At 37.7% G+C, this 14037-nt stretch overlaps 1 protein-coding gene across 5 annotated transcripts in view; it reads left to right on the forward strand.

The window, feature by feature from the left end:
- The window catches only part of DCLK1 (doublecortin like kinase 1), a 354917-nt gene that overhangs the window by 270303 nt on the left and 70577 nt on the right, over window positions 1-14037 (forward strand). The window contains exon 7 of one of the 5 annotated variants that reach the window (NM_001109962.2): window positions 3002-7874. The exons of the other annotated variants lie outside the window; for them this stretch is intronic. Coding sequence (NP_001103432.1) covers window positions 3002-3058 — 57 coding nt within the window. The 3' untranslated portion in view covers window positions 3059-7874. Of the gene's footprint in view, window positions 1-3001; window positions 7875-14037 lie in introns of those variants that run through there. 5 annotated transcript variants of the gene reach the window in all.

The following is a 14037-nucleotide window of genomic DNA, read 5'->3' on the forward strand; positions in this document are numbered from 1 at the left end:
TGTCCTGTGTGCTTTAAAATGAGACTTCTACGTTGCATACATTTACACTGCCTCCGAGAGGGAAGCACCCCTTTGCAAGCCTCCTGCCAAGGTTGTGTTCACATACCCTCTAAAATGGTGGGCAGGGGACCTGAGTCAACCCCTAATCCGTTTGGAGCCTGGCCCGCCAACATAGCAGGTTGTATCATCCTGCTCCGCTGGCCCTCTTAATGTCAGGTCTGCCTTGTTTAGATGATGCAGTGAGGCCTGGAGCTGGGCACCAGTTCCTCTACTAAATGGCTGTGTTATCGTAGGTAAGTCTGCGGTCCTCTTCAGGCCCCAGTCAAAAAAACAAAACAAAAGACTCTTTCCAGATAGAAAATGTTATCATTACTCCAATTCCATCTGAGTGCAATACCTCTGCTTTCTTCTTGGTCACAGAATTTGGCATTTTAAAGTATAGAGATCATTAGTGACCTACTAGAAGAAGAAAGGTCCAGATTCACTTAATCTCCCAGATGTCTGTGGTTGAGTGGAGGAAGGGGTAATGAGTGGTTCTTTTCTCATAAATGTTCCCCAGCAAGGCCCCCGTCTATAGGGGCAAGCCATTAGAAATAGGATAGGGACTTACTTTCCTGGTGGTCCAGTGGTTAAGACTCCATGCACCCTATGCAGAGAGCATGGGTTCAATGCCTGGCTGGGGAACTAAGATCCTGTATGCCCCACAGCAAGGCCAAAAAATAAAATAAAAGTAAACTTCTAATTTAAAAAACAATAGGTCAGATGGGGCCCTCTCGCATAGAACAGTCTCTCTTTTGAAGTGTATACTCTGGAGAGTATACTTGGCATTGAAATCTCTCGTCATCCTCTGGACTAATTACATTAGATTCGGGATTCAGCTCGTACTTAGCTATCGAGGTTAGATTAGAGTGTTTGAGACTCCCTGCCAGCAACCTGAGCGTCTCTCCTGCTGGCTATATGGAGGAGACTTCCATCTTGGGGACATAAAAGGCTTGGCACAGCTGTCCATTTGTTGGCAAATGAGGTTAGAATGTGCTGCTTCTTCCCTCTGTATTCCCTACTTCACTACAACTGTGTCCAACTGAGGCAGAAAATTTCCATCCAGCTCCGAGCAGCTGTGTGGCCAGTGGCTTATGTAATTAACACTGCCAGCGCTTGGAAAGTGATTATAAGGCATGGTCCTCTTAGAGAGTCTTCATTTTGTCGTTTAAGCTACCAATGCCAGCCCCGTACTTGAGAGGGAAAAAACAATCCCATTTGTTTTAAGGAGACAAAGGTTTATCATCATCTGAAAACAGTTATTAAGCACATGTTGTGAGCAGAGCACGAGATAGTTTAGAGATGGTTTAGTTTCCAGGCTTTTGAATTTAGGCCATAAATGAACATCCTCCATCCATGTACCATGTCAACGAGTAGAAACATTCCCAGCTGCTTTAGTGAGAGGCGCTTTCATCTTGGTGTGGAGGCAACTACATCAAATAATCCCTCCCAGTTAAAATGAGCCTAGAATATCCCTAAAAACCAATCCTGTTTCAAATTTGGTTAATATTCTTCTCAAATGGTTGGCTGTACTCCTATGCAGGAAATACTGAAATAAGTGAAAGATGGCAAGTGCTAAAAGAAGACACTTCAAAGAATAAATATAACTCTTTTTATTGCAAATTGGAAAACAGTAGCTACTTCTATTTTTCCTTCTGTGTTGCCTAGCAACATGGCCAGGAAAATGAGTTGGCTGCTTCTCTCGCCAACACACACACTCACACACACACTCTCACACACTCACACACACACTCTCACACACTCACACACACATTCTCACACACTCACACTTCCTACCTCATTTTGAAACACACGAATGTAAGTTGCTTTTTTTTTAAGGATTGTTGAGACATTGACTGCTTTTTCACAAATTAAAAAAACCTGTATTTTTATTTATATCATTTATGATGGTTTAATCAGCTTTTTTTCCTTCCCTTAAAATTACATTTTGTTACCTCCTTCCGTATTTTAGAATAGTCCTATACAATAGGAATCTGCACGCCAGATACTTTTCTTGATGAAAACCCCGATGGCAGTGTACCGAGTAACTGTCCTATTTTTCCTAAACACTGTCATTTAAATTTGCTGTCTAGAAGTGTTTGGTCACAGAAGCAGATCCTGGAGGATCTCTTCTATCCATGAACTTTCTGGGGTCTCATTCCTTAATACATCAGGAAGAAACGTGTTACATTGTGTAGGTCGAATGAAGCTCCCCATTATACTCCCACATGGCTGACTTTTGTAGATTATCTGATCAGTCAGATGATGTGAGGAGTGGGTGGTTCAAATTAGAAAGGAAGCCAGGATTCTAGACACTCTCTGCAGATATGAGCTGGTTGCCTGGCGACCAAACAGAAGGATCTTGTAGCAGAAGGAGGCGGAGGGAAGAAGAGGGGAGGTGACGGGTGAGCTTTTGGGTAACCAGGAAGAACTTTGGGAAGGGAGAGAGGAGGTCAAGTTCGCATTCTTTCTGTCTTCCAAACATATTGTTTTGAAAACGCAGTGTTTATTGGGTGTATGCAGCACACAAATGCAACCTTTGGGTTGCTGCTATGGGACCGGAATTTGCTGAGTGCCCGCTGGGGCTCCTAATCAATTATTGTGTGAGGTAAGCATGTTCCTCTTCTTCCCAGAATGGGATGGAAGTGTTTGAGGAAGAATTGCCTTGACACATAGTAGCAGGGTGGCACTGACAGACCTCGGGCTGTAGAACTCAACTGCGCACAAAGGAAGGCGAAAGCTCATGAGCAGCTCAAGCCAAGAAGGCAAAATAGCATCCTTTGCATCTGTTTAGATGGCTTCTCAGCTGTGATCTTTCCTCTTATCCAAATGTGGTGACTTTAGAAGGTCTAATGACGTTAGAAACCAAGGATGCCCATTCGGTGTTGCTCCACTCCTGAGAGAGCCACAGGGCACCTAAGAAACCCAAGTAAACAAATCTGTACCGCCCTTCGTCTTACAGGACCTGTATCGCCCCCTCTCTTCGGATGATTTGGATTCAGTAGGAGACTCAGTGTAAAAGAGACAATGGAGCAGTGTATATGGTTTGTGGTTGGGTGAAGGTTTCACGTTTCCTAAGCAAAAGTCTAACAGCGAAATACACAAAAGAGTTTTGCATACCTTGAAATGATAAACCCCAAATCATATAAAAGGAAATATCCAGGCATTTCATATTAATCCTTGAAGGAGATTATTTTTTTTTTTCCTATTGAGGAGATTTGATTAATTTGATTGAGGAGACTGAACACAAATGGGCTCAATTGGTGAGGCTTTTGTGCCAGACCTGGCTCTAGATGAATTTCATATATGGGCCCGATCTTAGTGTCAGAACAAACTAATGGTGTAGCAAGACAGAGTCATAATTTCTTTAGATGGGGTTTTCTTTTTAATCAGAAGTAGACATGTAGATACAATTTTTCTGTACCTTTCTGTGCAAATTTTCTGGCCAAGCAGGTTAAAATGGCACTAAGCAGACATTTTCTCCTAAAGTTATATAGTCTTCATAAAATTTGGATTGCTGATTTTTAAAGTACTTTTATTGCAAATTAATACAAGTATTCGATTAGAGTTCTTTTTCTTCCTAGACAATATTCAGAGCTACTTATCATACTCCTCATATGTGGATTAACATATGAGGAGAAACTGGCATGTGAAATATACAACTCGTGAAGACTTACATTAAGCATTAGGAACTTTATTTTTGTTGTTAAAAGTAAATTTTACTCTTTATACTTATCTTTCATTGAAAACAGCATAAGCATAGATTAAACATGAAGAACTTGTTTAATGGCATTACTATAAAATATATAATTCCTCCTTACAATCATGTATGCAATTTTTCAAATGTATAAAGGCTGAAGTTATGAAATTTTTTTTTTTAAACATACAGACCTAAAAAAAATGTGTCTGGACTTCTTCCAAAAAACCAATTTGAAAAGCAAAAATTCTCTTAAACAGTACTATATAAATCAGGTCCCAAATAGCCAAATCTCTATTTGGATACATTCTGGATCTTACTGGTATTTTGGAAATTTTCATATGCAAAACTCCTTCGTGTTAAACTAAGTCTATGATTATAACCCATTGTTAAGCATTAACCTACTAATTCTGCTTTCCTAGTCCTCTATTTAAAAATTATAGTCAGCTTTGCTTAAACATAAAACATTTATTTTTAAAGCTGAATGTTAAGAATGAATTTAATGTGTATGGTCTGTTGTAGTTAAGCCATGCCCTAGTGATCATTTAGTTTTACTAGTTCAGACACTAACGATTTAAGACTTGTGTAGCATGGTTTTGCTATTTCACAGGCTTGAAATATCTCAGTAGGTGATAAATTCACAATGAATGATGCCATTTGGAGGTTTGTACTTGTTTTTTTTCCCAAAAAATTTTACTTGAAAATTGAATTTAAAAACAAAATGTTTGATTCAAGATGGAGAGAAATTCAGTTGTCATATAATGTTTTAAATGTTATCAGTTTATCTCCTTGATAAATTGCTCAACTATCAAATTTTACCATCTGGTTTATAGTTACATATGCTACTATCTCACTTTCCAAGTGAATAAAATATTCCAACCATAAGAAGAAGAATATTTTTTAAAAAGTCCAGGCAACCTAACAGCATTTGAAAATTTAGCCTTGTAATAATTAGTGCCTTATTATCCTGTCTGTTGGAGAGAAAGACACTTCTCTGGCAGGTTATTTGAGAACCGCAAGCCGAACCATTCCATCTTGAAAGAACAGTTCATAATAATACCTGTTCCAGACTTCAGGTTTTAAAACTGTTTCCAATAGAAATTGTGAACAGAGACTCCTGCTGAGATCAAAAGACTGCTTTGTTTTAGCTGAAACAGTAAACATCTGTGAGGTTGCCTGTGCTGGTGTCTGTTCTAGTTATGTCTTCGTAAAATGCATTACTTAATACAGCTGAGTCCATAAAAGATTAGTATGTATTTGACTGAACTGTCAAAAATGCAAAGAAAGCAATGGAACAGTTACCTTAAATCTGGTGGGGGTCAGATAGTCCAGAACAAAAATAAATTCTAGTAATTTTAACTTCCCTGAACTGTCAATCTTTTGGACAGCTACTGCTTAGAGAGGTCCAATAAACGCTATTTGTTCTGGGTAAGTGGCAGATATCGCCAACTGATATGAAGCCCAGGGCTTTGTTTAGACACGGCAAAAAGGAACTGGACTTGTGCTAATTGCCGATAGATATCATGGCCAACTTTCCATTCAAGCGGTTCTGAGGGAAATGCTATTCCACAGCATTTAATCTTTTGAACATATGACTTTTATTAAAGGACTGTTCAGAGGCAATATATATCATTTACTTTTTGAAACTAAAATCCCTCAGAGATTGAAACAGCACACCATTTATAGACTTTGAGATCTCTTTCTGTGCAGAGCATAATTCCATTATACTAAAACAGAAATATATATGAAAAAATCCTTAGCATCAAACTAGATGTTTTCAGTTTTTTTGGTGGAACTGAATTGATGATTTATAGGCACTTAAGATTTACTTACTTACAGAATTCTTTTTAGAATATTAGACACTGAATTTTTAAATTGTTCTCCTGGGCAGAAGAGACCTCCAGGAAAAGCAATGCATTTTTGTCCTTATGGTAAACCTGAAATGCTCTGTGAAGACACTGCGCTCTAGGTAACAGTTTGATACTTTTTTTCATTTGCACTTATTTTTTTTCCTTTAGTCATCATAGAGAACAATGTAATAAATATACTCCTGCTTTTAGCATTTAGAAAGGCAAATCCTAATCATTTATCAAGTATAAACTTCATTGTGAACTCAAAAGACTGGTTCTGAAAGCCACATGGTTTATTTCTTCTTTGTCTTGCTTAATTAGGTGGGGGTGGGATGGGGCAGAAATTTCCCTGTTTTCATACTGTCGTAGACTTTTCAGAAGTTTCAGGTCCACCCATTTACACACACCCCTGTGTTCTTAAATTGGCTCATCTAAATATTTTAAAAAATCAAGTATCTTCTAAAAATATTTTGAACCAGCATTCAATTGCCATATGGGTTCCCTGTGTTAACCAGCAGAGGTTTTGGTTACATCCAGTGTAAATCTATACATGATTTTTTTTTTCATTTAAAAACAATGAAATCTAAAAACCACATTTCTTAAAACAAATTAATATATAGAATAATATCCTTGAAAAATAATTCCATACATTTTAGCTATTGAACTACCAAATTTTTCATATGTGGCATGTATCTACCCAGGTGTGTAGGCATTCATATAAATTTGCAAGGGTCAGTGTGTAAATGGGTGTGCTTATGTAAGTATTGTGTATATTTATAGACCATGAATAGTAAAGTATGGTATTTGTGACACAGCCTTGTAAGTTACTGGCTCTTGTGGAATTGTATGTAAAACCTTTGTGTCATAAATCATTACACATGACATATTAATTGGGGCATGTTTAAGTTCAAAGGTAGTTTGCTAAACTAGCATGGCAAAATGGTTCCAAATAATAGACAGATGTACTGATTTAAACAATTTGAAAACCAGATAAACAAACAAAAATTTCAAATTCAGACAAATTCAGTGTTTTATTAACTATTAAATATAAGCATTCATTAATGCTTATATTGTTGTGACTTGATGGTCTACTATTAAAGTGATTATATACTATCACTGATGTTTCTCTAATGTGTATGATTTGTGGCAGTTGTCAATCAATATTCATTAAAAAAGCTGATTTATAGGGTTGTGAGTAGCTGAGTATTGTACTGAAACATGAACAGAAGAAAATCCAAACTGTATTTGATTTGAACTAAGTTTCATAACAAAGCCAGATAACCTATAAGGCAGGTCTGTATGTTCTTTCAAACATGATTCAAAACTGTTGATGTATTTTCAGTAGTAACCTTACTATACTTGCCATGTGTGTATATATCTATATAAATATATGCACACTTGAAACTGTTAACTGAGTGAATACACTATATATGCATACATTGTCTATTTATGCATATTTGCATTAGCCTGATTAGCATCTCTAATTGTGCATGTCAGTAACAACAGTATCCCACAGAGGTGTAGTGTGAAAATTAGAGATATATTGAATTCAATATACCAGTTGCCTGATGCAGTTTGTTATACTGTCAGCTGAAAAATACTTGTAATTTTGTACCTGTAACGCATGTGGAAAAGATAGGAAATCTGAGGCCCTAGCTATAATTTTTCAGGGTGCATGATATATAGTGTCTTTAAAATGTGGTTCGTTTTAGTAAAGATGATGGATAAATTCCAAGATAGTATAAATGATGCATGTAATACATGGGTGTTTATATTATATATGGCCACAAAATGGTTTTGAAGCTAGGGTAGAAGGTATCTGAAAGGTCATAGACAAAGAACTATGAAATTTAATTTTCTTGTGATTTTCCTTTGAGTTTATATTCATCAACAAGCAAGGAATCAAGTTTATTCTCAGAACATTTAACTTCAAAATATACTATAAATGTTGCAAATTTGGATAAAATTTTTATAAAGAGGTTGATATATTTCCTGCTTACATTTTGAGTTGCCTGGATATGTATTCTCTTAAAAAAGAGCATTTGGTGTTAAAATGTTTTAAACAGCAACAGGTTTTAAAACTTCGTCCGTTGAGGCCATCAGCAGGGTTTTATAGAGTGAAATGCTGAAAGGTTTCATTGAGCTCCCCGGTTTTGAAAGCTCCATCACTGTGCTGTGGTTTCATTGTACAATGTTGTACTTCGTGTTTCACACTGGACCATGTTATTCCTCTCAATGTTGTTACGCTTACCCTTAGAATAACTGCATAATAAACAGGAAAAACTGCCTGTGTTGTTCAGTGACTTTCTTTCAGAAAACTTGGTAAGTAGACACTGAAAATGAAATGACTGTGTGGAGTAAGGTTTACCTTCATTATCGTATTTATGGTGTTTGGTGACGTGATTAGCATCGGTAGGTGAGACTTAAGAGACTGCAGAGTGAGAGCGCGTGACATCCAAAGTATCAGATACGGACAGTTAACAGTGAAATAAGACTATCTGGCGAAGAACTCTAGTTTACTTGGGTTTAGTAAAATCATTCCTTTCCTCTCAGGTTTGCCTTAAGAGTGAATATATCAAACAAATTGGCAACTGTTTCTCTTGAAAAAAAAAGAAATTTTAAATATACTTTCTCCTAGGCATGAAGGCATTTTTCCCAAGGTTGCCTAATTTTCAGGGGGAAGAATGTGTATGTGTATATAGGTACATGTGTGTGTGAAAGTTATTTTAAAAGCACCAAATGAGATTATGTATTTATTATAAATAAATATATAATGTTTTATTATATGTTTATATAATATAAAAATTAAATAACTATAATAAATATATAATAAAATACTTGATTGCCCAACTTTAATATAGAATTAAAACCAATAATCTATTTCATTCATAATATGATATTCTAGTTGGAAAAAATTATTTACATTAAAATTATTATAGAAGTCTGAAATTCTATATAAGTTTTAAATCTAACACACTTTTACTAGGTTCATTTTAACTTTGAAAGTATAATTTGCTTTAATTGGTTCTCTTTATTATTTCCATGGACACCAAATGTAGTGGATGCTGAAAACAGTAATGGGAACAACTGGAAGGAATGTTTGAAAGTGAAAGTGAAGTCACTCAGTCATGTCCAACTCTTTGTGATCCCATGGACTGTAGGCCACCAGGCTCCTCCGTCCATGGGATTTTCCAGGCAAGAGTACTGGAGTGGGGTGCCATTGCCTTCTCCAGAGGATCTTCCCAACCCAGGGATCGAACTCAGGTCTCCCGCGTTATAGGCAGACACTTTACCGTCTGAACCACTAGGGAAGTCCCATTTTCACTTTACAAATTTATAAAATTCCAAATTGTGCTTTACTTTCTGAATATAAAGTTTAAAATAAAATGGAGCACATGCCTGAAAAAGTAGTGACTAGCTTCCTTCTTTGGGAGAAGGAAGTAGTAGAGGCAGAGCAGAATGCCTGACAGAGTCATAACTAAATACATTTACTTTTGATATCTTGGCTCCCGTGGTTTCGCTGTCATGGATTTAATGTCAATATTCTCATTTTCTTTTTCTCTTCCTCTAAGTAAACCAATTTCATGAATACCAGTTCTATAGTCTTTTAAAAACTTTGTTTATAACAAGCTTTTATATGTTTCACTGTTCATTCTGAGTTATGCACAGGTTGCCTGTGCCATAAACGTTAGGTTTAAACATTCTATGGAGAATGCAGACAAAGGAATTTGGGAAAAGAAATTTCTTTTGTGCCTTGTTTCAAGTAATAGAGCCTTATTAATTATTGCATATTGATGTCATCAACTTATTGTTCTTTACCCACTTGCAAAGTAAATGTATGATTTTTCTGTTTGCACACACAGTCCCTTGGGTCTCAAGCTCTCTACACCAAGATTATGAATTAATTTTGCTACATGAGGTCATCTTTAGAGATTCTACAGACCTCAAGTCAGGATCACCAAGACAATTATAAGAGTTTGTTAACTATTTGTTGGTTGTGTTTCCTTTATAAAATTGATCCAGTTGATGTTTAAATATTATATTGCCATTTTCCAAAAAAAAAATTACCAGAGTAATAACCATATCCCAAGACAAAATGTGAAATGTTAATAATACAATTATCAAGACCGAGCTAAAGTTATCTTGTGAAATTTTTCTCCCTTGCTTACATCAGTCGGATTGATTGGATATTTCTGTAATCCTTATTTGGTGTGGACCCCACCTGAGTAACACCAATAATATGAATACAAATGGCAGGAGTAACTCATACCGTTTATATTTGAAATGAACTTTTTTATCACATAGTCATCAGATACATCTTGGTAAAATGTGGTTAGAACTGTTATGTCAGCTTTCTCACTTACTTCAAAAAGTGTGATATGTTCTCCATCTGTTATATGATCCCAAGCTAAATAGCTACACTTCGGATGTGTTCTTACTTAGGGCAGTGCTTTTATGAAGGTGTGCCATAAAAGCATCCAGGTGCCAGCAACCTGTCCACCTGGTTCCCGTTAAATTCGCTTCGAGGTGATGACATTTCAAATGTCACAGTATCTCTTAGAGCAGCCAATTGCATTAAATTATAAAATAACTGTGTTTTTCACTATACACCATATGCCTTGGAATTAGCAAACTGATTGAAGCAAACACAAAATCTTATGATCATGTATACTATGAAATGGTTTATGTTCTCTGAAAAAAATTAATAAATTGATTTCATTTATAAGCATGGCAAAATGTAAGTGGACTCTTCAGCTCTATGTAGGTCATAAATAAGACTGATTCATCTCATTGGGTTAATTCTAAAGAACATGAACTACACATTTCCCCTGTATTAGGTTCAAAATCCTTCAATCAGACTTAGGGCAATAATCAAAATGTTCACAGTCTGTCTAAAGTAGTATATTTAGGAGTAGTGACGAGGGTACATAGAGGGCCATGATGATTACTGAATGGCTTCAACTGAGAGAGTGCAGTATGTTAGGTAATAAAGTGAGAATCCAGAAAATAACAGGCTGGAAGGATAGGAATGTAATAAATTCAACATTAACATGAATAACTGAGAAGTCTTAGACTCGACCCAAAATACTAACCTCTCAAATACAGAATATGGAGATCTGACACCGTATAGGCTTAAAAGGTATGTTGTTACCTATAAGCCAATATGATCTTTAAGTGCATTGGTATTCTATTCACAAAGAAGAAAACACTACCATTCTCTGTTGTGTGTTGGTCAGGGCACACCTAGAATATTTCATTTACTTTGAGCACCAGCATTAACCAGAGATATTGACAAATGGAGGATCAAGGGGTCATGGGGTCCTGTCTTACGACAAATAACCAGAGAGACTGGGATTATTGAAATGGAAAAAGAGAAGACACAGAAGGGGTTCAGTGGCTCTTTCCAAATTTTGGAAGCCTTGTCCTGTTGGGAAATGCAGTGTACTGGGTGGCTCCAGAGGTGCGAGATTAGAAGGACAAACGGAAAGTGTAAAGGGGCATCATTGGCACATAACTCACCTGTTAACAGTTAGCGGGCCGCCTCAGGAAACAGCGGGTTCAGTACTGGAGCTGTTTGCACAGAGGCCATTTGACCCTGGGATTTTTATAGTGGGCATTTGGTCTCTCAATGGAAGTAGGATAGAAGAGGTAATATTTAAGGTCCATTTCAGTTCTGCAATTCTTTGAATCCATGAATGGTCATTGTCTTGGAAAGGTGTATAAGGTTTAACCACTTTACTTCTTTGAGGAAAAGCAGAAGTAACGAGAAATTGAATACATTTATTTTACTGTATTTGAGCATAGTGAACAAAATTAGAACTTTCCATTTTTAGAGTACCGTATTTGTAATTAAATGTCCTCTTACAACTGTCTGTTACCTTCAGATAGCGTGAAATTTGAAATGACCTGGACTACATTTTGAAAAGTAAAGTTGAAAATAAGCAATTTTAAGCATAAGCAGACTTGTGTTAACCCTACTTTTTTTTAAAAACCAGGGCCTAAAACCTTGAGGGGTTTTGTTCATAAGGCAGAGAAAAACACAGCTGGCACTGTAGCAAGCGTTCAGGGCATCAGACAATTGGTGGCATTGTTGAAAATGTAATTCATTAGTTGATAAGGCAGTTTAGTGAATAATATCCAGCAAGTTTATTAAACATTACAGTTTAAAAGAATGCTTTCACATTATTTGGGTGAGTGTTCTGTGTTGAGTGTCTGGTGTTCTTATTAAAAGAACAAGATTTTGGAATCGAGTCCATAAGTTGTAGGCATCTTTGCTAGGAAATACACTACTAGTCTATTAATTTGAATGCTTGATTCTGAAAGAATGTGTCTTTGTATTCTAAAACACCATATGATGGGACAGCACCTGCCATCCCAAACCACAATGTGTCTGCATTATTAAACACCATTTGTGATGCTGCTGGAAGAAATTCGAGGATTGAAAGGCTCAGAAGAGAAGCTCTACATTGTAAACATTTCTTGACAGTTTTTCTGCTTGGAACAGGATTATGTCTACAGCAAAAGCAGTGACCCCAGGGATAAAAGCTCTCCCTGTTCTGGAAAACACACCTTCCCCTCAAATGTGGTAGCACTAATGTTTCTTTTCTCCAGACCTTGACCTTGTAAATCTGCCTTGTTTCAACCTCCTATTCCTGTAGTATAAATACAAGGTTTTCACAAACAGACATTCATAAACGAGCACGCCCAGAGGCTCATACATTCACAGTGCCTTGGACAGAGTTGGCGGTGGCTACAGTTAGTGTCACAGCCATCTGACAGGGTCACAGTCTGAATCCCTCTTTCTGACCTGACAGAGGACGAATGGGCGCTGCTGGCCACAAGGGGAGTTGAGTGAGAGAGGATGGAAACAGCTCAAGTCACCAGGCTAGGCTGATGGATGGGGGATTCTTACGATCCTAGAGAATAAAGGGCACACGACCCAGACTACCACCAAACTTCTAGAATAATCACAAAACTTCTAGACTAACCACCAAACTTCCAGAGTAACCACCAAACTTCCAGAAAGTCTTATGAGGAAGCAGATCTGTCATGGCTGTGAGTTTAACTTTCGCCCCCATTATGGCAGCCGTCAGCTTTGACGAACTTGTCCCATGGAACACGGTTCGTCAGCTTTGATGAACTTGTCCCATGGAACACGGTTCGTCAGCTTTGATGAACTTAACACACCCCGGGGAATGCTGTGCAGTTGACCCAAATGGTCCCGCAATGACTGAAGTAGCATTTGCCCAGTTATATTCATCCTTTGGGTGAAAACTAAAGCCTCTGAATTTCCCATGCAAGGTGCTGTTGGGCACAATGACTGTATGTAAAACTCTTCCTTCCGGCTTTGTGCACACTTAAGGTTGGAGGGCATGGGGAGGCGGTTGAAGGGAGACAGGTAAGCAGAGGAAAAGTAGGTCAACATTGCTTCTCGCCACTTCATTATTAATTCAGCTACAGATTCTCTCTCCCTTCTCTCTGCTCCACAGACAGCCAGCACCCCGAGCCAATGCCACCCCTCACCGCCTCCTGGCTCCCATCAGGCCAACCAAGTGGATAAACCCAGGCAAACAGAAGGAGGATCTTTTAGGACAAGCTGTGTTCATTACTTAGAAACAGCATCGATATGTGCACGTTGTTTTCTCAAGGAATAGATGCAGAGATGGAAAGATTCATTGTTAAATTACTGCCTCGTAGCTGATCCCAGTATTAAATGTTTGGTATTGTTTTGTCCTCAGAGCTTTATACCCTGTAAGAGGGCATAGCGGCCCACTCCAGTATTCTTGCGTGGAGAATCTCATGGACAGAGGAGCCTGGTGGGCTGCAGTCCATGGGGTCGCAAAGAGTCACACACGACTGAAGCGACTTAGCACACACACTGAGCTTTATAATATAGTTGTTACCCTGTTTGCTCTCAGGGATCTTGAGTCCAAATACACCCAGAATTTGAATCACAAGGCTTAGGCTTTTAGTTTCATCTTTGCCTCAGGAAGAAAAGTAATTATAATAAGTAAATGTTCTTGTTACATAACAACATATCAATAACTTGCTTAGTGCTTATGTCTTTATCACAAAGTGGAATTAACAAACCTACTCTTTAATCTTTCCCCAAGGATGTGGCAAAGCTGAATATTTTTTTAAAAGGATATTCAATAAAAATCAAACTGAAGAAAAACATTTTTCCATGGTAAGAATAAAAAAAAAGATCAGAGTGACCACTTGTAAGAAGGCTGTTTGCAGATAGACTGTGGAAGAGTGAGGTGAGACACCTCAAATCTGCCAAACCTAAACAGTGAGCAACAGGATGCTAATTTTGAGAAAATGGAATGAAAGTCACGGACCGTCCAAATCGACAAGGATGAGCCCAGCACAGTTACCACCACCCATCGTTGGTTAAGAAGCTGGTGGGGAGCGGTAGTCCCGGTTGAGTGGTCGAGCACCTCCCTTTCT

Source organism: Bos taurus, chromosome 12, assembly GCF_002263795.3.
Source record: "Bos taurus isolate L1 Dominette 01449 registration number 42190680 breed Hereford chromosome 12, ARS-UCD2.0, whole genome shotgun sequence".
In the NCBI taxonomy this organism is placed as follows: Eukaryota; Metazoa; Chordata; class Mammalia; order Artiodactyla; family Bovidae; genus Bos; species Bos taurus.